At 35.6% G+C, this 25,976-nt stretch overlaps 5 protein-coding genes across 21 annotated transcripts; 4 read left to right on the top strand and 1 right to left on the bottom strand.

The window, feature by feature from the left end:
- The first annotated feature begins 1,853 nt into the window (after nucleotides 1-1,853).
- LOC108201099 (uncharacterized) lies at nucleotides 1,854-7,890 on the top strand. Its single transcript, XM_017369407.2, has 10 exons — nucleotides 1,854-2,055; nucleotides 2,210-2,317; nucleotides 2,697-2,759; nucleotides 2,855-3,019; nucleotides 3,128-3,232; nucleotides 3,551-3,622; nucleotides 4,478-4,561; nucleotides 4,681-4,781; nucleotides 5,109-5,193; nucleotides 7,337-7,890. Exons 1-10 carry the CDS (start codon nucleotides 1,975-1,977, stop codon nucleotides 7,727-7,729), a joined length of 1,257 nt encoding a protein of 418 aa, XP_017224896.1. The 5' UTR covers nucleotides 1,854-1,974; the 3' UTR covers nucleotides 7,730-7,890.
- A 752-nt stretch (nucleotides 7,891-8,642) lies between these two features.
- LOC108201101 (COP9 signalosome complex subunit 8) lies at nucleotides 8,643-12,082 on the top strand. The gene is made up of 5 exons (XM_017369409.2): nucleotides 8,643-8,787; nucleotides 8,859-8,938; nucleotides 9,778-9,959; nucleotides 11,203-11,310; nucleotides 11,761-12,082. The coding sequence occupies exons 1-5, from the start codon at nucleotides 8,704-8,706 to the stop codon at nucleotides 11,898-11,900; spliced, it is 594 nt and encodes a 197-aa protein (XP_017224898.1). The 5' UTR covers nucleotides 8,643-8,703; the 3' UTR covers nucleotides 11,901-12,082.
- A 676-nt stretch (nucleotides 12,083-12,758) lies between these two features.
- On the top strand, nucleotides 12,759-14,441 carry LOC108201098 (cytochrome P450 89A2). The gene has a single exon (XM_017369406.2). It carries the CDS (start codon nucleotides 12,810-12,812, stop codon nucleotides 14,355-14,357), a length of 1,548 nt encoding a protein of 515 aa, XP_017224895.1. The 5' UTR covers nucleotides 12,759-12,809; the 3' UTR covers nucleotides 14,358-14,441.
- A 3,930-nt stretch (nucleotides 14,442-18,371) lies between these two features.
- On the bottom strand, nucleotides 18,372-25,612 carry LOC108201096 (pentatricopeptide repeat-containing protein At2g06000). Of its 17 annotated transcripts, none has more exons than XM_064084609.1 (5): nucleotides 23,590-25,612; nucleotides 22,442-22,686; nucleotides 22,045-22,140; nucleotides 21,356-21,478; nucleotides 18,372-20,321 (listed from the first exon to the last, which is right to left on the bottom strand). In XM_064084609.1, the coding sequence occupies exon 1, from the start codon at nucleotides 25,353-25,355 to the stop codon at nucleotides 23,652-23,654; it is 1,704 nt and encodes a 567-aa protein (XP_063940679.1). In that variant the 5' UTR covers nucleotides 25,356-25,612; the 3' UTR covers nucleotides 18,372-20,321; nucleotides 21,356-21,478; nucleotides 22,045-22,140; nucleotides 22,442-22,686; nucleotides 23,590-23,651. The 17 variants fall into 17 exon arrangements, with proteins under 17 accessions (XP_063940679.1, XP_063940680.1, XP_017224888.1 ...); XM_064084610.1 differs by having other exon boundaries at nucleotides 21,356-21,475; XM_017369399.2 differs by having other exon boundaries at nucleotides 22,045-22,686.
- LOC108201097 (cytochrome P450 89A2) lies at nucleotides 18,661-20,220 on the top strand. Its single transcript, XM_017369405.2, has one exon. The coding sequence runs from the start codon at nucleotides 18,661-18,663 to the stop codon at nucleotides 20,218-20,220; it is 1,560 nt and encodes a 519-aa protein (XP_017224894.1).
- Nucleotides 25,613-25,976: the final 364 nt, after the last annotated feature.

Raw genomic sequence — 25,976 nt, 5'->3', positions numbered from 1 at the left:
ATTTTCTAGTGTGTGACTACTTTTATTTAAGTAGTGAATTCCTATTGATTCTCTTTCATTAATATAATGGCGCTCTATATGCACAAAAATCTCTATCAATCAAAATTCTTCAATTAAGTAAAAAGTAGTTGTTAGTATGTGGTCATGAACACACATTAGAAAGATCCTTTTAATTATAATAGTCATCAAATACATTTATGTGAGTCCTGGGTTGCGATTGTGTTTGATTATATATATATATATATATATATATATATATATATATTATAGGGTCCTACTCCAATAACAACTACTAGAATAGAAACTAAATAGAAATCAATGCGATTAAGTAGAATGATGCGGGTTTTGGGACCGGGGATGGACTCCAAGATGGGCCGAGACGAGGTCTAAGTGGGGCCTAATAGGGCCGGGTCGGGGCCTAGTGGGACCATGGTGGGGCCAAGGTTTGGCTCTTTGAGACTGTCTAGAGCCTGTGCAGGGTCTGTGAGGAGTCTTGGCGAGGCCCTAGCGGGCCCGGATGGATTGACTAGGGGTGAGGATGGGCCCTAGGTGGATGATGACATATAGGGGTGGGTGAGGTCATTTAGGTATAGTTTCTCTTAGTTTCCATTTTAGTTTTTATTTTAATAATTTCTATTTGAGCAATTGCCTATATATATACATACATACATATATATAAAAGCACGTATCTTGCACGAGTTTCTATGATAGTATACAATTTTTTTACAATCTAAAATCATTCTATTATGTTTACATAATATTAGGATATTACATGTGAAAAATCATAAATACAAGGTTATCATAGATAAAAGTCAAAAACGTGAGGGTACAACTGATAAAAATTTATTATACAATGAAATCTAGGAGGATATCCTAACAAATATATCATTTTAATAAAATAATAGATAACATGGAATCTTGCTATATGTGTCTAGAAAATATAAGAGGTTGGTTATAATTTTAAAAATACACAATGTCAGAATGAAATGAACAAAATCTTATATATAATCTATAAATTTAAATTATAATATAATTTATTAAATTTTAGCTAAAATTTTTAGGGGATTTCTCCCGTATACGTGTTTTTAAAAGTTATTTACAGGAATATAGTGGTCTTAAACATTTCGCACGCATACGGTTTCTCTTACGTTTTCTTCTAATTTTGAGTTGCTTGTCACTTTCATTTCTCGCTCTCTCTCACAAAATGACATGCACTGGGAAATAGCCACCGCCTCCTCCGCCGCAGGCACCTTTTCTGCCACTAACCCTGGCACTCTTTCTTCCCTCTCTCTTCCACATGCCGTGAAATCACCGAACTCCTTTTTTCCTTAGTCCTATTCCACATCGGTGTTAAAATAGACTGTGTTTGGGCATAGTATGGCGACGGCGGAGATTGGGAAATTATCGGGGGAGATCTGGTGGCCGCAACCGCAATCTGTGTCGGTGGAGATGTAGCCGGTATGGTGGGAGAGTGGCGGTGGTTGGTTACTTTTGTGTTGATTTTTAGTTCGTTGTTTTAGTTGATTTTTTGGTTGCAATACTTGTTGATTTTGTTTTTGTGGTTGTTTTTATGGTATTAGTATTGATGCCGTATGGGCATTCATTTTAAGCCTTTGCAACTAGTTGCAACTTATTATGCAAATATATGTATTTTTTTTAAAAAATTTCAAGTTGTATATATCGTTGCTAGCAGTTGCAGATATGGTTATATATGCAATCATCGTATTTTTACAGTTATTTTTTGGAACATGGATATTTTTACAATTTGTTTTAAAAAGTGATAGTATTTTTAATTTTTTTTTAAAACTTGATTATTTATAGAAAAATCCCCAAAATTTAAAGACCTCGGGGCATGCTCTTGCGAAAAATATATTCATCACATACTGACATAGACTGTCAAAAAATAAACGAGAACGAATTGGCACTTGTACAGTAAATTGGGGGTTAGGGTTTTGAAGCTCGTTAATTCAAGCAATGGGAAGCACCGCCGTTGCCGAGAAGACTGAAGAACAGCTCCGCCGTGAAATTATTGAGCTACGTCGCCAACAACGCGAGGTCTCTTCTCTCTACCTGTCTCCTCTCTCTCTCTCTCTCTCTCTCTCCCTCTCCCTCTCCCTGTCCCTCTCTCTCTCTCCCTCGCGCGCGCGCCCCTCAGATATATTTTCACATTTTTGAATTCGACTAATCAGCATTATTTATCTTTGGACAGATTACAGAGAGGCTTCGTGATCCTCGGGGAATTCGACGTGGTGGGTTATCAGGTTCAGGTCCTGGTAACCGCGGTTTCGTACCTGGTGGAAATCGACAGCGCAATTTTGTAAGACCTGGATTCTGTAATTGTATTAGAAATGTTGTTTGAACTACGCATTCTATTTATGTCTCAAGTACCTGGATAAATTAAGTAACCGGTTAGCTAGTAGTCTTGATTAATGATTGCATAATACTTTTTTTGGTGTCAACTGTAATAGATACTCTGTTTCTCTAACTTTGCGTAATCAGGAGCCTTGATAAAATTGAAGTTGAATAGTTTCGATTTTGATAAATATAATTTGTCAGTTCCAGTTATAATGGATACTGTGTTTCTTTTACCTCGGGTTAATTAATAAACTTATATGGTCCGAGACTATTTAAGTATTTATTAATAGAGGTTTTACAGTATAGTCGATGTAACTGAGTGAAGAAATTGTTTTGTATAGGCTAATAGGAATGAGGAGAATCAACCTGCGCCAAAAAGGCGTCTTTCTTCTGCCGTGGTGAAGGTGAGGTCTAATCAGCTTTATTCGCATTTTAATTGTGTTTTTGTCTGGTTAGGATTATGATTGGTTTTGTTTTTTGGTGTTGAATTTGAGTGAAGATTGAAGATGGGGAGATTGTTGATGACGATGATGTAAAGGACGTAGGAAACAAAGAATCTGCAGTGGAGGAAAAGGAAAGCATTGAAGTTGTCGAGCCGAGCCAGAATGAGAAAATGAATCCTACTTGGCCTAGGAGGGTTGTTGATCAGAGGCCACGAATGATGGTATGAATTGAAGTTGTGATTGAATTGGTTGGCGGGGTTATTAAGATTTTTTTTTCTTTTTGTTTACTGGCATTCTGTTAGAGAATATATTGATTTTTTATGCAATAGGATTCTGAAGCCCCTCCAGTTCCTCGAGTATTGCCGAAAGACGAAGACCCAAGTATAGTTAAGAGGAATAAGAGGATGCTTGGGCAACTTCTCGGCACTTTGGAGGTAACACTTAAGTTTCAATGCAGTATTTAGAAATTATGCAATGGTGTTGCCAGTTTTGTTTTTAAATCTGCAAGCTAGACAACTTATGATAGTAAGTTCAATCCAACAGTTGAAATGTACTTAATCGAAAAATTGCTGTTATCTCCAATCCAAGATTCAATATTAAAATTCTAATTGTCAGATTGAAGTAGTTCCTTTAGCCATTAGTATTTGAAATTCTCTCTGCTTTTGTTGTATATATCTGTATCACTTGAACAGTAGGCTTTATCAGTACCAGGCATTACTATTTGTGTTAAATTTTTAGTTGCATGTTTACAGCGTTTCAGAAAAGAAGATGCAAAAATTTCTGGCACTGAGGCATACATGCGAAGATCTGATTCTTTAAAAAGGGTGAGGAACTGTTATATTTTGCTTCGTAAATTGTTCCATGTGCAACATTGTATTTTATGGATACGTGTGTGACTAATATTGCACTGAATTTTACTGTTTCTGTGATGAAAAGACTGACACAAAACACAGTTGTATGTGCTCAGGTGTCTGAAGTAGTTAACCATGTTTTTGAGTTTGATAGTATTGATAGAATAGGGAGACAAAATCTTCATTGTCAACCTTCAACTATTCTTAGTAGAATACCACTTGAGAAAGTCATGGGGGTGGCATAACTCTATCTTGTCACTGAACTTACAAAAATGAGTTAAAGGTTATCTTTCATAATTTTATATTTGTTATTATACCTTTGTTCTCTCATGCAGTCACGCTACCTGAAATACACAATAAAATAATTTTTTTATTATGTCCCCACCGTTCCTCGTTTCCATTTTTAACATATTATTACTGGCACAAGAATTTGTAAGATAAGCATGTTCCCTTGTTATGCATCTATAGATAAAGATGTAGACACTTGTACTGAATGTTGGGCACATGATGTTATAAATTTCAGTAGATGTATATGATATTTGTTTCAGTTTTGGTTGATTTGACTGAATTTAGAACTTAAATATGGGGAACAATTTTAGAAGAGTGAGGCCACATCCTTTCATCCTTTATCGACCTAATCATATTATCATATTATCACTCAAAACATGATTATAAAGTTGAAAAAGATGATTGCCTAGAATCTTCGTTGTTCAGGATTGCAGTGTGTCCTTTGGACTATCATTAGACACTTGGATGAGTGACAATTTATTTTGTTTATTTTTCATCAGTTTATATATAACTGTTAAAAATGAGTCAAATCTCATGTAGGCTGAAGAAAAAGCACGTGAAGAAAGTGAAATGTTGAGGCAGCAGGAGCGCGAGCAAATTGCAGAAAAGCGGAGGAGAGATTTGGTTAGTTACTTATCTTGAATGTTCTAAAGTTTTTCAACTTTGTCCTTATTCTCCACCCGCAATAAATCCAGTATTTGAGTGAGTTATAGATTCTGATATTATTGCACGTTGTCTATTAGACTCTTAGAGCACGAGTTGCAGCCAAGGCTGAAGAGAAGGAATTGGAGGTGTTATTTATTCGGTGGAGTGAGCACCACAGCAAGCTTGGGAAGTTTTTAAGGTATTTAATTGAAATTATCAGTATGCCCAATGAAGTTTTGGTATCTTCCAGCTTTTCTGCACTTTATGGCATTGTTTTGCCCATCTACTTATTGCTTATGCACTCATTTCTTTTTTCATCTCAGGTTATTTTTAATTTTGGTCCAAAAGTATCCATTTCACAATTTTATTGAGCCAAAGATAAGTTTCGTCCATGTGCAGAGTGTGAAGAAACTAAATGATTCAATATCTTGTGTTCCAATGTGTTTATCCTCTATTACTGACCAGTAGTTTTGTATATTGTGTTGGTTGACACCCTGTCGTCTTTATTTGGTCTGTATGCTTTCAGGACCAAGGCAGAGCCTCCTATTCATTACTCGTTTGCCAAACCATTGGATGAAGATGTAACTTCGGTGGAACAGCGGAAGGAAAAGGTATCTTTGTGTTGCTTAAAGTTTTGTTGGTAGAGAATTTTAGCACCATCTTTGTGTTTGCTTAAAATTGGTAAGCACCATTAATCAGTTTTGATTGTTAAATAATAAAACATGAGACCATAGATAGCTTATGCACTTCCACATAAATTCCTTATATAAAATTCAAACTCATAATGTCAATTGAGAGTAGATACGATGTAAACTTGTACAGGACTGAAAGTGGAAGACTCTATTTATCCTTTAAAATGAATTTAACAAGTATCATCTCCGAATTACTTATGTGTACCTAAGTATGTCATATGCAAGTAAAGACGATATAAATAGCATATGCGCAGTAATAGAATAGAAGAGTGTGAGGATATTCACTCTCACTTTCAATGAGATCATAACACATAAATTCCATAAAAGAGATGCAATTAATATATGATGCTCTTTCAGATTAATTACATGTTTCAAAGTATAAAGCAACAAGAAGTCAAATAAGATAAGATGTGAAAGCAAAAAATAGAAGGTGCCAATAGTGGGAATGTAAGAGCATCTCCAATAGCATCTTTATAGTGGCTCTTAAATTAAAATTGGAAGAGGATTGTAATTTTGCTTGCTCCAATAGGCTCCTAGTGACTCTTAAATTCCCTAAATTCCTCTTCTCTCTCCTCAATTTTAAGAGCTACTAGTCACTCTTGACCAATATTTAATAATAAATTTGTAAGCAAACATTTTCTCTCCATCTACTTTCTTTTGTACTTTTATGCACATGACTTACTTTTAATAATATAACACAAAATAAGGAGTGAATATAAGAAGTGTTGTTGGAGTTGAACCCACATCAAGTCAATAAGAGTCAATATTTTATATTATATTTAGGAGTGAGATAAGAGACTATTGGAGATGCTCTAAGGGTTTGATGATACTTGAGTGAGTTCTATATATGTTTTTGCACTTTTCAGTTAATTGAAGCAGAGCTAGGATAGAACAACACAATAACAGAGAGATCTAGGAGAGCAGAGGCAGAAATAGAGAGATAAGAACAGAAATGTAGAGAATAGACAAAGTTGAGATAGAAAATTGCAGGAGAAGATAGCAATGTAGAAAGAAATTTAGAGAACTAGAAAGAGGGAGTGGTAGAAAATTTTCCATATTCATATTTCAATCCGTGAACTGGAAGTACAGAACTACAGATGTAAACAAGTATTTATAGACCCTAACATTGTAACCAACTCCCAAGATGGTAAATGACTAAAGTTCTCTTACTAATACTCATATAGACTCCAACATTACTGTAACTACTTCTGCATACTGTATCTGCTACTGCTGTTGCTCTTAACAGGGAACATGTTGTCTAGCTTGTCTTATCGATTTCCATGACTATGTCTTTAATTTTAGCGCTTTGGGCCTTTTTTGCTAAGTTTTGTTCCCTGTCTGTAGTGCATTTGTAGACAAACATTAATCAATGCAAAGCAGTTGCCACGACAACCTTCGAAGTATTGTTTCAGAATGTGCATAAAGTTTGCACACCCTCAAATTAAAAACAGTTATATTTTCTCATAATCTGTTACAGTGCCAGAAATGGCATTGTAGTAACTTGTTCGTGTTTAGGGGTCAACGATTATGCATCATATGATGTTTGCCTCTTTGTTGTTGTAGTTGCATTTATTAAGACATATGGATGGCTTGCATTAGTGTTGATTCCTGATCTTAAAAAAATCATGTTTTACAGGTCAACAGTTATGCATCATATGCCAATTTTGGCCTCTGTGTTGCCTTCAAGGCAATGCCTTGCATCTGTTGAGACATGTGTCTCAATAAAAAAGAATGTTGGCCAAAACCTGGACTCATTGCATTTGCATCCAATTTTATACTAGCAGCCAGTCTGGCAGAAACTTTACTATCACCCTGCACGTGGTAGTGTTCCAAAATTGATTATTAGATTGTCTGGTCGTATACGTCTTGCACAACGTTTGTTGCCATTTTTATGTTTTACTAAATAATTTTCACGATGTTGCTTGCCGAAACTTTGGTTCAGGTTCCATTTTGCAATGATTGCCTTCTTAGCATCAATGTGAAACATAAATATGCTTCATTGTATATAGCCCCTATACAACTGGAGTGTTCAATTTTCTTTTCTTCCAATCCCTTTATCCAGATATTTCAAGAATGGAAGGCTGCTAGGAGGGAGGAGTTATCCCAATATCAGAAACAGCTTGCTGAGCGATCTGTTGCCAATGTTGAGAAGGAGCTGGAGAGGTGGCAAAATGCAAGAAACACCCGGAAGGGAAACAATGATGCATTGAATTTGCAAGAAACTATGGACCAAGAGTTGGAGACCCACAGGCTTGAGCATGGACCCAAGAGAAGAAAAATTTCTGGGGGAAGCAACAATGAAGATGATGATGTCGAAGATATCAACGCCGGAGAGGATGACATGATGGATGATGTGCTAGACGTTGATGAAAACAATGGGAGAGGCGAACAAGCTATTAAGGCCGACACTGATAATGGCAGTCCGGCTGCAGAAAAAAAGGAGGAAGTGGCTTAAGGTTTTTATTTTTGATGTGGTTTTATTATGAATCTTTACCCTCTGTTAAAGTTGCTTGTTTTTTTACATTAATATTATTAGGAGTCCAACAATGGGTTTATGATTTTGCATTTGCGGGGTTTATTTATATTCATATATGTGAGCTATATATCATTCTCTAATGGTATGTTACTCTAATATCTTAATTTATATAATTAAATCCAGTAATGAAGTTTTGATTATATATTACTCAGGACTCACTAATCACTATGTGATTAACACATAAGGACTTTCAAGTAAGGCTTGATATCTTGTAGAAAAAGAAGTTAGGCTTAATTTATACTACCAATTCCTACTGTATTATTATAAGGTTTGAACATGCATTAGTCGGTTTCAAATATAAAAAGTTATGTACCTTAAATGAAATAGAAGAGGCACTAGCCAGAGAACTTTATCATAAAAAAAAAAAGGATCAACATAATTACAAGAGATATACAGAATTGTTCTGTCCCTTTTTATATTTCATCTCAATTATTACACTTATTTTAATATAAAAAAATATGCTTTTGGCTTAATATTGTTCAATTTCTTTTGTGAATATAAATTTATAATTTATATTTAAGAAAAATAATTATCATAAGTATCTTTCATATTTTGGGTTCGCATCTTCTCTTCAAACTTCAAAAACACAAGTTAAACTCCAAATTTCATTATCGAACAAAAATCATATTCAATATACTTTTGTTTTTTTGCAGCAAAATCCTATTCTATAATTGTATATACACCAAAAGGAAAAGAAAATTATACATGAACAACACAGATATTTAATTTAAATATCTTTAAAACTATTTATTCAAAACAAAACTTAGCTTTGATAAATAAACCAATGCGACCCGACCCGACCCGATCAACCCGGCCCAATTTCATCTTACATCTCTCTTATGAAGTGTTACAGTGAAGTGCAACAATATACACAGAATATTTGAGCAAGAAGAATGGATTACACGGCGTTAACGGAAGCTATATCCTCCAAATCTTACGAAAAGATCGCCGAAATGTGCGACGATCTCATGCTTCAGGTGCTTACTTACCTATACACACAGAATCTGTATGTATAAAAACCCTAATTCGTGATTTTCGTGCTATTTAGGGCTCTACTGAAGGTGTTGTGAACAACGAAGACTGGCCCTACGCAATTCATCTCCTCGGTCATATCTACGTGGACGATATGTATGTGATTTTGGATTTTGGATTATTTTTAGGGTCTTTGAGAGGCTTAATTGGTGTTTTTAACTGGTGTTTTGTAATGTGTGTGTGTGTGGATTAAGATGAAGGTTGTAATTGTGCGATGATGTGTTTGTTGTTTTGTTTTTTAGTTATTCTTTCGGGGTTTTTCGAGGTTTAATTGATAATTTTAGTGTTTTTAAAGTGGTGTTTGTAATGTATGGGTGTAATAAGATGTACATTATAATAATGTGATGATATGTTTGTTAATTTTGTTTGTAGTTAATTTTTTTTTTTTTGGGGGGGGGGGGGGGGGGGGGGGGGGTTAGGGTATAATTGATGTCCTCTAGTGTTTTAAATTGGTGCTTGTAATGTGTGTGTGTGTTTACTAAAGTGAAAATTGTGATTAGTTGATGTTTTTATTAGATTTTATAATTTAGGTTCTTATGGAGGTTTACTTGGTGCTGATTAGTGTTTTTAAGTAGTGTTCCCAATGTGTTTGTGCACGCGCTTTAGAGTATAAGTTATGAAAATTTTGCCGATGTGTATGTTTTGATTGATTTTTTAGAGGTTTAGTTAATGTTGTAATTTGTATGTAAGTTAAGATTGCGACTTTCGAAATTTAATTTGTGAATATTTGATGATGTGTTTTTTTTGGTTAGATTTGGTTTTAATGGTTTTGATGAGTCTTATTGATACTGATTTGTGATTTTAAGTGGTCTTTGTAATGTGTATGTAATTATAGATATTTGGTTACGTGTATTTTTTCCACTGTGTTTACTGGTTTATTGGTTTTGAATCTTTTGATTTGTTTTCTTAAGGTCTTTGTGATGTTTGTGTTGCAGTAATAGTGCTAGATTTGTGTGGAAGAATGTCCCTAGAGTGGTTAAAGAGAATAGGCCTGAAGTGACTGCTGCATGGAAAATTGGTCAGCGATTGTGGACTAGGGATTATGCTGGTGTTTACGAGGCTATTCGGGAGTTTAATGGGAGTCCTGAAGCACAATCTCTTGTTGATTCTTTCTCAGGCAAGTTAATATTGCACTGTTGTATTACTGGTAACTGCATGTCATACTTTGATTTGTTATGCTGTCTGTGGAGGTGATTGATTAACTTGTTTTCATTATTTTTATCAAGTCTTTTAATTACAGAGATATTGGGTTTTATTACTTTGAAATTATGGCAAAGTAATTTAAAGATCCTAAGTGTATTACAGTTCTAGAGATAAACATGATTAGTATATGAAAATTAGATGGGGTTTTACTAGAATATAATATGATCCTGAAAAAGCCCTCATCTCAGCACCCCGAGCTTTTAGAAGAATTGGTCACTTAACATGGTATCAGAAAATGGGCTTTCAAGTGGGGGAATGTTAGAATATAATATGATCCTGGTAAGCCCTCATCTTAAGTCCCAACTCCCAACGCATCAAGGTTTTAGGAGAATTGATCACATAATATGTTTTACTATTTTGGTATAATACGGTGTCAAATAATCAGAATGTTGCCAAAATAGAGTACTTATGATGTGCAACTAGTGAGCCAAAAGGTGACGCAGAAGTTTCATGGCACTAATTTGCTAGCAGAAGTTTAATTAGTAGAGTATCTGAACCTGTTTGAAGATTATTATACTTATTAAAGCTGATTAAATGCAACCAGGGGTGTAGCTGAAAAAGTTCAGTCACTGGTCAGTAATTTATTAATATGCAAGTCATATGCAAAAAAGAATTGTTTAATATTATACAGTAGTACTTATAATATGCACATATAAATTGGCTACGCTTCTGGATGCCAAGACTGTTTAAAGAATATTTTTTGTTTAGCAGTTCTTATCAGGTCTGTGTTTTCTGATTCTAATGTCAACAAGTTGGGTTTGTTTGAGAGGGCAAAGTTTGAGATGTTCATTGGTTTATGGGTTTTGGTTAAACTGAACGTTGTAAGGTTGTATATAGCGCATACGGTCTTTAAGGCGTCGGTACCAGAGATAGTATGCATGCCATTTAGATTGTGTAATTAAGTCCTTAAACTTTTTAACTCCTCTGGTGGAAAAAGAAACAAGAGCTCATTGCTGCAAAAGCTGACAAGAAAATGCATTTACTTCTGACAGTATAAACAATATTTATTTATATACATTTATAATGGGCACCGAGTTCAAATAATAAATCTAATATTGTTGGTTTTAGTTGTAGTAATATTGTGATGCATGCATTTTGTTTATTGCAGTGCTAATCTTATCTTCTATGACATAATAACATCCTCTTCTTCTGTGCAGAAGTTTACACCAAAAGGATGTTTCAACTCCTGCGTTCTGCTTATTCAACCATAAGCATTCAAGAGACGGCACTCTTCCTTGGAATGAATGAGGAGGATGCCACTAAATGTAAGCATTGTCATCCTTGATATTTGTAAAATAGCAATACAGAAAGGTTCTAATTCATCTGTGGGGTTATATAGGCTGGTCTTTACGATCTTTGAAGGTACTAATCACTGCAGTAATATATACTATACAAAATATATCAAATAACTATTTGATGTATGTTGCGGTTATTTTGGGGCACTGTATTTGTTTGTAAGGAGATTCGTGTTGATAACTGTTGCTCTGTTGGTTATTTTTCAAAAAATATTATGCAAGCAACACATCTGAAGCTAAAAAACTGATTGTTTTAAGATATTCAAAGAGTTTGCCCCTCTTTGGAAAGGGAGTGGTTTTATTTTTTGCTTTCTTTCTCTGCTAGTGTTAAGTTTTACTATTATTTGTTTGGAGTACCTACCTTGCTCAAGTCGGTTTGTATTACTGAGTTGTAACTGGTTTTTGTAACTGTATATGCAGATGTGTTGCAACAGGGCTGGAGCGTTGACCCTGCTTCTACAATGTTTACTGTGAAGAAACAGGCAATCGTAACCGAACAGAAACTAGATCCCAGCAAATTGCAGCGCCTTACAGAATACGTCTTCCATCTTGAGCATTAATCTAGAAACATATTCAGGCCATCGGAGTCATCCAGAGCGATTAATTTAGAACCGTATCTTCTCTAGTCCTATTCTCATTTTGTTTACGTTTTTTCTGTTTCTCGACTCAGCCATACATCTATGACAGATAAAACTCAACTGCTAGTTTACACTAGTAACTGAAACTTTTGGTGCCCTGTCTATATCTTATGAATGTTCCCCTCCCCAACATCGTTTAAAATTAGTTATCTCCATCTTGCCGTTTTTTAGTGGTTGATTTCAAGACATAAAAATAAGTATGTGCTTGCTTGATTTGTGGGTATTCTTGTCAACTTACATATAAATCCCTCAATATCAATATTATTCATTACCAAACGAGAAGTATATTGTTCCAGAATAGTTAGCATAAAGAAAACAAAAATGAACTCTTCCTCCCAAGCCTTGGAGGCGAAGAAAGTCAAGAGGATGCTGGGGATGAAATAAGGTTACGTAAAAGCTCTTTCCTCCCTGAATCAATGAATTTGTTAATTTTCACGAGTCATGCACGTGTCATCCTACATTTTGTTTTGCGAAAAAGATATCACACGAACGCAATGACGACTTCCGTATGGGCATTTAGTTATAATCGTAGTGAATCGTTAAATTGGAATTGTAATTAATTAATATACTAGGATTTTGTCGGATCGTAAATTATCTTTTCGTATCTGTAAATTTTTATTGTAATAAACACGTGTTTATATGGCGCAATCTGCATATTGTTCTTCACAAAACTATTTTATATGGCCATCTTTGTATTTAAAATTCTAGAATGATGTTGACCTTTGAATTATTAGGTCAAAGATCAAAAAGTGTATATATAAACACAGAGTTTATTTCGACATATAATAAAAATTCATTAGAGAAAAATATCTATCTTAAATCCAAATCACCATGGAAGCTTGGTTCATCATCGCCATCACACTCTCTCTCGCTCTCCTCCTCAAACCCCTCCTCTCTCTCCTCACTGCTTCTGGGCCCCACCTCCCTCCGGGCCCCACTTCTTACCCTATCCTCGGTAACCTCCTCTGGCTCAGACACTCTCTCTCCGACATCGAACAAATCCTAGCCCAACTCAAACTCAAGTACGGCCCCATCATCCGTCTCACAATTGGGTCCCGCACCGCCATTTTCATCAACTCTCATTCCCTGGCCCACACTTCTCTCGTTGAAAACGGCGCCGTTTTCTCCGACCGCCCTAAAGCGCCGCCGATTACTAAGTTTCTAAGCTCTGATCAGCATACCATTACTTCTGCTGGGTATGGCGCCACGTGGCGCTTGTTTCGGAGGAATTTGAGTTCTGAGATTTTGCATCCTTCGAGGGTCAAGGCGTTTTCTCATGCCCGAGATTGGGTGTTGAATTTGCTGGTGCGGCGGTTTGATAAAAGTTCCGACAAAGGGGGTGTTAAGGTTGTGGGTGAGTTTCAGTTCGCGATGTTCGGGTTGCTTGTGTTGATGTGTTTTGGGGATAAGTTGGAGGAGAAGGAGATTAAGGAGATTGAGAGGGTGCAGAGAGGGCTTTTGTTGAGTTTAGGGAGGTTTAGGGTGCTCGATATCTGGCCCGTGTTGGGGAAGGTTTTGTTTTATCGGAGATGGTTGGAATTGAAACAGCTTAGACGGAATCAAGAGGGTGTGTTGATTCCGTTGATCAAGTCCCGACTGGAGAAGCTCCAGTCGGGATTTGATCAGGACGAGGGGGTTGTGTCGTATGTGGATACGTTGTTGAAGTTGAAGCTTCCGGAGGAAGGGGATAGGAAGTTGAGTTTTGGGGAGATTGTAGGTTTGTGTGGTGAGTTTTTGAATGCGGGGACGGATACGACGACCACGGCTTTGCAATGGATTATGGCTAATTTGGTCAAGTATCCGGAGATTCAGGGGAAGGTTTATGATGAGATTGTGGGTGTCAAGGGGAATTGTCCGGGGTTGGGGGGAGAAGGGAAAATGGTGGTGGTGGAGGAAGAGGATTTGCAGCAGATGCCGTATTTGAAGGCCGTTGTGTTGGAGAGTTTGAGAGCTCATCCGCCTGCACATTTCGTGTTGACACATTCTGTGACGGAGGAAGTTAAGCTGGACGGCTATGTGGTGCCTACAGATGCGAGGATTAATTATATGGTGGCTGAGATGGGGAGGGATCCAAAGGTGTGGGATGATCCTTTGGAATTCAAACCGGAGAGGTTCTTGAATAAAAAGGGAGATTTAGATGCTTTCGATATAACAGGGAGCAGGGGGATCAAGATGATGCCTTTCGGTGCTGGGAGAAGGATATGCCCTGGCCTGAACTTGGCATTGCTTCATCTCGAGTACTTTGTGGCTAATCTGATTTGGCATTTCGAATGGAAGGCTCCTGATGGTGTTCCTGTTGATCTATCAGAGAAAGCAGAGTTCACTGTTGTCATGAAAAATCCCCTACTTGCTCACATTTCGCCGAGGGCTAAAATGTAGAGGCTGCCTGTTGTGCTTTTATACTTGATGAATTTCTATGTTTGGAGTCTTTCAATTCTTACATGCAATTTTTATCATTACTAATCTTGTTTGATCTTTTTCACGTTTTCTTTTACGTAAATTTTGCTATTTTATACGTGATTTCATCTTTTCCTTTTTTTGGCTATCACTGAAATTATAGTTTGTAGAGATAAGATGCTAAAAACTCTGATGCAAACTAGTGATAGCCAAGTAGTATCTGCAATCTGTTTTGAACAATGGGAGTAGCAGATGAATTTTATACTATGGCTGCATGAATCATATATATAGTTAAATTATCAAGATCAAGATGGTATAGATGGCGAGGTTGAATAGCTGGTTATGGAGCAGGTTTCTGGATCAAGCCATCAAATTATTGAATAAAATTGGCCATAAAGTTACTGATCCATCTCATTTCTTGACAGTCTCTAAATGCATATAATTTATTATCTAGGAGAATGCACTAATGATACCCCAAGAATCCCTAAATTTTGGCTTCCTGGAGTAGAGAGGAAAACCATATATAACCAGAAGAAGTTAGTTTTGAAAGAGGATTTCTGTGAACAATAAGGACAAGGTCTGTGGCCAATTCAAATGTACTACTCCCTTCGTCCCAAAATACATGTCACTTTGACTTTTTTCACGTAATTCTCAAGTACCAACATAAAAAGAGAATGTCTTTTATGTTGCCTAAACTTACAATTGTGATTTCCCTACTTTAGCTAAATAACTCCATTCCAACTGGTGATTTACAAAAACAAATATGAGGTTAAACAACCTGCATCTAAATTCCCTAACCAGAATCTGCATATGGACAATAATATATATATAGATGGCTTCTCTGCACATGGAATAAACAATCTGCATCTAAATTCTCTAACCAAAATCACTTCTTAAAACCATGAACACTTACAAAGTTAGACAACACAGGCCAAAAAGACTTACTTGCACAACCCCCATCATAATGATAATCTAGTACAAATCCATTAAAATTTAGAAATATTCCACTGAGATTTTAAATTATACTACAAAATACGGTGATATTCAAGATCTTAAATTATGCTTTAAAATCAAATGATATTCAATTGGGATTGTTTAAAATACAATAAAATCTGATGGTATTCAAATGCTGATGGATTGTTTTGAATTTCATAAAATGATAGATTTTGTGACATTTCTCGATATTTTAAGTTTTTTGAAATCTCATCAAAATCCATGAGATATTGTAGCATTGTTCTTAAATTCTAAAGAATCCATATCAACTCTACCACCTTTTATCAAGAATCCGCACAAAATCAAAATCACATACAATTCATTAAAATCCATAAATAAAAAACAATTCATTAAAAACTTTCACGTTTCAAACCTAAACCTAAAATTCTCTCCGGAGCCGCCTCCCTTGCTTCTTTCTCCACTATAATCTCCATTCTCCGGGGCTACCATTAGTTTTCTCCGGTGGAAAGCCCCAATCTCTTGTTTTCTTTTCATTTTTCAATAAAAATCTTTAGATCAAAACCATCGGAGTATCCGGATTTTTGTCTTCTCCGATCAAATGGATGGCTATACGGTTTAGAGGGATCCGGTTTCTCTTATTTTTGTGGTTTGTTTTCTGGATCTAAAGTTTGCTTTTATTTTGTAATTTTAATTTAATTTGCAATTTCAGTTTCGTTGTAGTCTCTCCTTAGTGAGAGTTTTGGTATTTCTCTCCTTTGTGAGAGTGTTGGTATTTCTCTCCTTTGTTTGTGAGAGTATGGTGTTTGATTTGGTGATAAGAGTTTTTATGGGATCGCAATTATGGTCGATAGCTCAAACCGGATTAGTTCCAACTGGATATGGTGAAGCGGGTACATGTAAATATATCATCTTCAACAAATGGCGTGATTGTATCTCCAACAAGAATGGGTTAATCAGCTATTGTTTCCGTTTTATGGTTTGTTCGACGCGACATTTTTGTAGATGCCGCTTTTCATTATTGAATTGATACTTACTCTAAAAAAAATAATTCATTAAAATCTCAATCGAATACACTCCTCCTAGAGCAAGTCCAATAAGTTACCTATCCTATTACTTATAAATAATACTCCCTCCGTCCCTCTCATTTCTTTACAGTTACTATTTTGGAATGTTCCTCTCATTTCTTTACGTTACTATAAATAGTAAGTTTTTCTCATCATTACACCCACTATCTTCCCCTACTATCTCATATTTAACAATAAAAACTACTATTACACCCACTACTTCCCTCCACTATCTCAAATTGATTACTCCCTCTGTCCCTTCCATTTCTTTACACTTTCCTTTTTGGGGTGTCCCATCTAATTCTTTACATTTCAAAACTTACCAAATATGGTCAATGGGTTCCACCACTTCTCCACTTTTATTTCCTTTTCACACTACTTTTACTCCACTATCTCCCTTTTATACATTAAAAATTAGTGGGTCCCACCAATTCACCCATTTTTCTTTCTATTTTGAACTACTTTATTCATATTTCTTAACCTCCGTGCCCAACCCATTCGATAAGAAATGGGAGGGACGGAGGGAGTATTAAATATTGGTAGGTCCCACCACTTTACCCACTTTTCATCTAACTTTACTCATTTTTCATACATTGTCTTGGTCTCCGTGTCCCCCTCCAATGTAAACAATTAAGGGGGACGGAGGGAGTATAAAATAATGAATACTAGTATGTCTTAGTGATTTAGGCAATCTATTTTTAGTGTCAACTCCAATAGTAATCCCTATATTTGTTCTCCTAAGATTATTTTAATAATAAATTTGAGAGAGAGAAGGGGAAAAGGTGAGAATAGACAAAAAAAAAAAAGGAGAGTGATGATTATTTTATTCATAAATATTAAATAGGTAATGGCTAGCGGTTACTTATAAATAGGTAATGGCTAGTAGAATTAAGGTTGTGCTAGTGATTTAGGATAACACCAGAATAGTGTTGGAGTGGATTTTTTTCTGACACATTACCTAAATGTGAGTTTAGGACATCATATAGTATATTATAATAAATCGTATTGAACTAAAACATCCTTAGTATGTTATAATAGAGTTAAGTTCTATGGAGTACAAAAAAAATTGGAGTATTGGAGTACAAAGTTTGATAAAATGTAATCTAGTCATCTAAATTTCAATTTTTTTTGTCCAATAATATTTGTAAATATTTGACAACCTGCACATTATGTTCTGCAACATAAACATCGTGATCAAATGATAGAATAATTACTTTTATAAATCATAGGACTCTATGTTCTGCAATATAACTAATAAGCAGAACAATAATCTTAATACTTGTTAAAGTTGAGAGATATTAATGATTAATTGACAATTATGTGCAAGACAACTTATAAATGATAGATTATATCAAAATTTGGATAATCAAAGATATTATATATGATCAAACTAAAAAATTATGATTTGTACTCCAATACTCCAATGTTTTTATGTACTCCATAGAACTTAACTCTATTATAATAAATCGTATTAAACTAAAACATCCTTAAACAAAATCCACTTCTTCTATGACATTGGTATTTGGTGGTTCACTATTCTTTGCGAATTTGATACAACTTGTACTATTAAATAAAATATTAATAATTTTATTAGCCAGTTGGTTTAGTTTAGAAGTCTCCACAATATATAACATAATCTAATAAATCTTTTTATTATTAACTAAGTCAAAATATTTATAAATTCAGTAAGTGTGATGAGTTTATATTTCAATTAAATTTAAAATATAAATAATAAATAATATAAATCACGGATCATAAGCTAGTGTATATATATAACATAGAAAAGTTGATCATTCAGTCGTTTGCATTACTTTGCACGTATTTTAAAATTTTTACAAAATATATTTTTATAAATTATTTTTGAAAAACTTGGTTACTGAACTAAAATTTAAAACTTTAATTTTTATTCTGAAGAAAAATAATTTTAAAATTATATTTTACAAAAGACTCAAAATACGTGACGAGCATGAATTAGATCTAAAAAAAACCTCGAAATCCTGTCGTAAACGTATACAATCCGAAAGGAACAAGTGAATTACACGGATTTCAAACATGACAAGTACTTTCGGACAAGCACAATTCACCATCTTTTCAGACTCCCGGCAACTTGGTATTTTTCAGACAAGCACAATTACATAAAATTCTTACATAAAATGAATAAAGACATTTGAAGAAAGCTCTTGATCATCGAATCAAGTCATCCAAGAGCATAATACTCCCGGCTGGCGATCTATATATACACATGCACAGTTTGTTCATAATGTTAAATGAAAATCACCATGGAAGCTTGGTTAATCATTGCCTTCACAGTCTCCCTCGCTCTACTACTCAAACCCCTCCTCCGTCTCGTCACCACTTGTCGGCTCAACCTCCCTCCAGGTCCTGTTTCTATTCCTATCCTCGGTAACCTCCTCTGGCTAAGACACTCAGTCTCCGACGTCGGACCAATCCTAGCCAAACTCGGACACAAGTACGGCCCTATTATCACTCTCAAATTTGGTTCCCGCACTGTCATCTTTATTAGTTCCCACTCCCTGGCTCACAGTTCTCTTGTTGAAAACGGCGCCATTTTCTCCGACCGGCCTCGACCACCCCCCACAAAAAGGTTTTTAAGCTGTAATCAGCATAATATTAATACTGCTGGGTATGGCCCCACGTGGCGCTTGTTTCGGAGGAATTTGAATTCTGAGATTTTGCATCCTTCGAGGGTGAAGGCGTTCTCACATGCGAGGGAGTGGGTGTTGGGTGTACTGGTGCAACGCCTTTACAAGAGTACTGACAATGTGGGTGTTAAGGTTGTAGATGAGTTTCAGTTTGCGATGTTCGGGTTGCTTGTGTTGATGTGTTTTGGGGATAAGTTGGAGGAGAAGGAGATTAAGGAGGTTGAGAGGGTGCAGAGAGGGATTTTCTCGAATTTAGAGAGGGTTAGGGTGCTTGATATGTGGCCCGTGTTAGGAAAGACTTTGTTTTACAGGAGATGGTTAGAGTTGAAAAGACTTCGAAAGAATCAAGAGAGTGTGTTGATTCCGTTGATCAAGTGCCGATTGGAGAAGCTCCAGCCGGGACTTGATCAGGATGAGGTAGTCACAGCGTATGTTGATACGTTGCTGAAATTGAAGCTTCCGGAGGAAGGGGATAGGAAATTGAGTTTTCCGGAAATTGTTAGTTTGTGTAGTGAGTTTTTGACTGGGGGGACAGATACGACTACAACGGCTTTGCAATGGATTATGGCCAACTTGGTGAAGCATCCGGAGATTCAGGGGAAAGTTTATGATGAGATTATGAGTGTTAAGGGTAACTGTCCGGGGTTGGGGGGAGAAGGGAAAATGGTGGTGGTGGAGGAAGAGGATTTGCAGCAGATGCCATATTTGAAGGCAGTTGTGTTGGAGAGTTTGAGAGCTCATCCGCCTGCACATTTCGTATTGGCACATTCCGTGACTCAGGAAATTGAGTTGGACGGTTATGTAGTGCCTACAGATGCAAGAATTAATTATATGGTGGCCGAGATGGGGAGGGATCCTAAGGTGTGGGATGATCCGTTGGAATTTAAACCGGAAAGGTTCTTGAATAAAAAGGGAGATTTAGAAGCTTTCGATATAACAGGGAGCAGGGGGATCAAGATGATGCCTTTCGGTGCTGGGAGAAGGATATGCCCTGCCTTGAACTTGGCAATGCTTCATCTTGAGTATTTTGTGGCTAATCTGATTTGGTATTTCAGATGGAAGGCTCCTGATGGTGTTCCTGTTGATCTATCAGAGAAAGAAGAATTCACTGTTGTCATGAAAAATCCCCTACTTGCTCACATTTCTCCTAGGGCAAAATTGTAGAGGCTCCCTGATCCATCTCATTTCTTGACAGTCATTCTCTAGATCATCTCTTCCCTGTATATTTTTGCTGTCTAGAACAAGAAATCAAGAGATGTTGCAATCTGCAAACCTCATCAATAAAGATCCATATCAGTATGTGTTAAAACTTAAAAGGATCAAGCCGGTGTCTTGTATTGTTTTATTATTGGTTAAAAAGGGTTACTACAATGTACTCCCTCCGTTTCAAATTACAGTGTTACAAAAATCACGCATATTTTAAAGATTAAACAGAAAACCTTCATTTATAATTATATCTACTGCATTGACCAAACATAGTATATAGAATATAGTTGATCTTGGAAATATAAATTAGGATATATGGTATATAAAGTTGATCTTGAAAATACAAATAGTGAACTACACTACATTGATAGTTGAAGTGGAGAACTAATTTGAGACATTGTTTAGTGGGCATGTAAATTGAAACATGTAAACTGAAACAGAGGGAGTACATATGAAGTCTCTAAATGCAGAAAATGGAAAGCATAAAACTGCTACGAGCATTTGATATTCACGAGAAGTTGTTTAGTATGTCCTGGCAAGTAATGGGATTGGGAGCATACGGAACTAGTAAAAAGACTTAAATATTTTCATTTCACTTTTCGACAATTTATTTAACTACGTTTTTGGAGAAATTAAATAGTTAGGGTATATGAGGGATTTAATAGCAAGACAATAGATCCACAATACAAATTGCTTCCATCATTAAAGGGAAAAAAAAAAAGAAGGAAGTTATGCTATTCAAGTTCCACAAGATTGGAAAAAGAAATAAGAATGCAGATAGATACTACAACTGCAACCACTAAGAATTAAATCGGATGTAATATGTTTTGAGTTGACCAAACATATCACCAACAATGATTCAGTAGTAAATAGATTTATATATACATAATGTTGTTCCGATCAGAAATTACCCTGTATATCTAACTAAAGTACTTTCTTGTACGAATTCTTTGCCACGAAAGTATATCTAGGTGATATTCATACTACCACATAATAAGACAAAATAAGCGTTGAACTAGTGACTGAGTGTTAATATTGAAATTTGAAAGCAACACAAAATAAAGGTAAGAACAAATATAATTGAATTACTTACAGTTAGATCTAGTTCCCCGCCAGCATAAAGATCCAAATAGCTTACATGTTTTGATATCTCACTGAAGTTCTCGCATAGCGCATTACCATGTATCAGTCTTTCAGCAAATAGTATCAAAGGCTTCTTTGCACATGGAAACATAAATTAATAAAGTAATCAGTGAAAAAGAAATGACGTGTGGCTAGAATTTCCAACTCTGCAGGAAATTTACTAGGACTACAGCGAACTTTATTCCAACTTATTTATATTTTAGAACCAGAACAATACTAACTTGCAAGCTTTGTAGCAGGTAAGCATCACATGGCATACTGTGACCTCAATAATGATATTAATATGCCTTAGGAACTAAGTTTATTAAACAAGTCAAAACACACTCCAGTACTCCACAATATATGCCTTAAGAACCAAGTTTATTAAACAATTCAAAACCTAAACGACTACCGATTACAAATTTATAATTAGACATTTATGCAGAAATTAGCAATTCCTGGTAAATAATATCACAAAACCTAAACTTATTTGATACAGTGTTGTAGACCAACAATTAGCATTGTACAAATACAGTTACCATAGCACCATAATGAAAATATATTCTTTAGGACTTCTTTTTTTACAAATCTTTAAGACATTTTTGTAACTTGTAAGAGGGACATACCAGAGTGGAGGGGAGAACAGTAGCTATTGCATACCTCATTTTATTGTCACGCCTTAAATGCTATTCTACTGCATGCCTTTTTTCCTACAGTTCACTCTGTCTTTTGCCTTCTAATGTCTTTTTGCAACTCCTGTAAACATTCATATGTCTTCAATATTGCAAAGATTTTTCATAATGTCTAACATCTTTTACTCTTAAAATTTCCCAAAAAGCCAGGGTCTAACAGAAATTGCTTCTTCACTACTAAGGGTGAGATAAGTGTACATCTTCCCCCACCCCACCCCACTTAAAATAAAAAATAGAAACAAAATATTCCACTCCTGAGTGGTGACTTAAGGCTAAGGGTATGTCTGGTCTGGTTTCTTTGCTAAAAAACTTTCAAGATTCAAGTAAACATTAAACATGAAACAGTTTGTAATAACTGAAGTTACCATTTCCTCGTCATTAGGCGAGTCCAAATAGTGTAACAATGTAGCTATGCAACTATCCTCTATAACCTGTTTTTATTAACTGCATCCATTATGATGCATTACAGCTTTCTTTTCCAAAAAATATAATTAGTGTCTCCATAGTGCATCTCTGCTTTCCTAATTGCAAGTTGCAAGAATATTTCGAAACCCCTCCCTGCACCCTCTCTGTCTTATGCATGAACACAACAAACCAGCATCATGACGTCCTGGCAAATCACAACCACAGACTTATCATTTCATCAAACATGTCTGGTAGAGAAAATCTATGTTGTATAGAATACCATCTCCAGGTTAGATGCACTAGAAATATGACTGCAGTGTAGTGAATACCAACACAAAATTTTAGAAGTTCTGGTCTCCAGAACTTTAATACTCCATATAAGATGCACTAAAAATACGCAGGATGTTTTGTAAGCCAAGCACGTACTACATGGACCAATAATTTTATTTGTGCAAGGTAAATTACTCGACCTTTAACAAACTAAAAAGACCTGAATGGCCATGCTATGGTTAAGAAAGTAAGTAAATAGTTTATACAATTTAGTATAGCGGAGCATATTAAAAATCATAGTTATATTATTTAGGTTTTTAGTTGATCAGGAAAAATATTGATAGAGTCCAATAATATATATAGGAAAAGTAGTCATGAACTTATGATGCTTTTAGATAATAGTGATAACTCACTACTTCGATCGATCAAGCACTTGACTTGCCTGGTGTTGGGTCTAGTAGGGGACGGCCCGCCCCCGAGGTTTACTTTTAAAGGTTCCCCGTCAAAACAAAAAAGTATATCGTTCACTAAAGCCCATCTACATGGAGTTGGCCAGTACAAAATATAAACCTCCAAATTGAAATATAATGCTACCATGTCCAAAGGAAAATCAGTTGCAGGTTGCAATTCAAAGCAATTTATTCAAAGAAACAATTCATCGGAGACCTGTAAAATTATAAGTTGAACAAGACAGTATTATTTTGTGAAATTATGTGTAGGATTATTCGGCAAGTTTCTGTTCAATCTTTATATCAGTGGTATCAGATATAATATGCCAATGGAAGTAAGAACTACATATAGAGATGAGCTATACAAAGTATGATGGCGAAATACATACCATGGAGGGATGCAGCTTTGGCCCATTAAGCCACATGCATTATAGGAAAGGCCGCTATTATATTACTTAATGGCCGCACTGATATTCAAGTCTGGAATACTCCTGCTAGAGGATGACAGACATGAATCTAAGTACCCTGCCACGGCTAGCCTTATCTTATGGGCTTCTTTGGGCATCCCAGCCTTTTGGAGGCATGAAACCAGTGATTTGATAGTAATTTTATCTGGTGAACACCCAACTGCCAACATCTTATTAAACATGTTAATGGCCTCAAACATTCTACCCTTCATGCAATGTCCAAGTATAAGAATGGTGAAAGTCAGTTTATCAGGTTTACATTTTTTCTCCTCCATTTCTCTAAGAATCACATTTGCCTTGTCGACATTTCCACACTTACAAAACCCATCAATAACAGGGTTATAAAGAAATGGTTGTGGTGCAATATCACCTCTAGAATTTAACTGCTTTAAGAAGTTGTGAGCCTCATCTAATCGATTTTGCTTGCATAGAGCATTTATAATAACAGAAAATGTATACACATTTGGAAGCAGCTTCCTTGTATAAATTTCATTCCAAAGATTCAAACCATGGTCTACCTGCCCTATCCGACAATGGCCATCCATGAGAGAAGTGAATGTAACAACATCAGGAGGACAACCGAGATGAAGCATCTTCTCATAAATATTCAGTGCTGAACTCATGTCTCCAGTCTTAGCAAACCCGTCAATAACTGCATTAAAGGTAACTAAATTTGGCTTTACTCCTCTATTAATCATTTCATCAAATATACTTGAAGCATTATACATTTCACCTAGCCTGCAATAACCTGATATTACTGATGTATAAGAAACAACATCCGGTGGAAACCGACCTTCTGACTGGATTTTTCTCAATAACTCATAAGCTCTAGCTACATTACCAATTCGACAAAATCCGTTTATAAGAGTGTTAAATGAAACAACATCCGGCAAACAGCCATGGTTGTCCATATCGTTCAACATCACAAATGCCTTATCAGGTTCCCCAACTTTGCACATACCACGGAGTACAATGTTAAATGTGCAAGTATCAGGGAAACAACACTTTGATCTCAAAACATGGTCCCGGAAAAATCCTATAGCCTCGTTAACCTGGTTTTTCTTCACCAACAAACTTAAAAAGTTATTATATACATAAGCACTTATTTTGCCTACTCTGTCACTACCAGATCGCACAAATAACAACTCTTGAGCAATAAACAATTCTCTAGCAACTTCAAACTTGCCTGCATTGGCGAACGACATTACAAGAAACTCAAACAACGCATTATCAAGCAAATAGCCGTCAAGCCTCATACAATCAAGAACATCTTTAGCCAAATCATGAAACCCCATTTCAGGAAACGATCTCAGTAACATATAATAAGTATCAAAAGAATGAACAACCCTCAAATTAGTCCTCGTAAACTGAAAGAACCCAAAAGCTAGTTCCGGGTTACTAAAGCTGAAATTCACATGTTTTATAACTTCAAATGCAAGAAAAGGATTCAAATTCTTCTCAAAATACTGACTTTTAAAAATCTGGAGAGACGGCGAGGTACGAATACAAAGAGTACACAAAACCTTAACAAACCAAACAGTCTCCAAGTGGTGAGATGGGTTAGATTCAACTGGAACATGACTATGAAAACCAGCAATAGCAGCAACTTCAGAGACCCTTTGACCTCTAGGCAAGACAAACATTGTAAAAAGATCCAAGTGGTGTTTTCTTGGATTCAATAATAGCATTATTTCTAATAAACTACACCCAATTTTTCAGGGTCTTGAGCATGGGTAATAAAGATTCATTCAAGACATTAGGATTGGCAAAAAGATTGAATTTTTTAAGTGATTTGGGGTCGAGAAATGATAGATGAAACGGGTTCAAAGGAGATTTGGGTGTGTGAGATGGATGGTGTAAACCCCAAATCTGAACTATTTTTAGGGTTTAAGAAGAAAGGGGTGCGTTTCCTGGGCTGTAGTGTGAGGAACCAGTTGAGTATGACTGTTTTGAGTTTTGACTATAAGAAAATAATTAAAATAATGTGGCAAAAAAATAATAATAATAAATTTTCTACTTTTGATTTTGGTATGAAATTTCTTGACATGTTATATTAGCGAAAATTAAGAAGAAAAATAAAGAGAACTCTGCATCCGCAATTTAAATTTAAATGATATTTTTTTATTTTGGAAAGGTCAAAATGTGATAATATATTATTACACAATGTAATTTAATTTGTTTTATTTTAATTAGATAATTTTGATCAATTTTATATTAGTCTTTTTTATCTTTTTCTGCAATAAGTGAAAAATAAACCAACATATCCCTTCCACTCTACTACAAGACAAATAACGATAATCATTTAACTG

This window comes from Daucus carota, chromosome 9 (genome assembly GCF_001625215.2).
Source record: "Daucus carota subsp. sativus chromosome 9, DH1 v3.0, whole genome shotgun sequence".
Taxonomy (NCBI): domain Eukaryota; kingdom Viridiplantae; phylum Streptophyta; class Magnoliopsida; order Apiales; family Apiaceae; genus Daucus; species Daucus carota.
The sequence above is the reverse complement of the archived record's forward strand: the minus strand, read 5'-3'. Positions and strand labels throughout refer to the sequence as shown.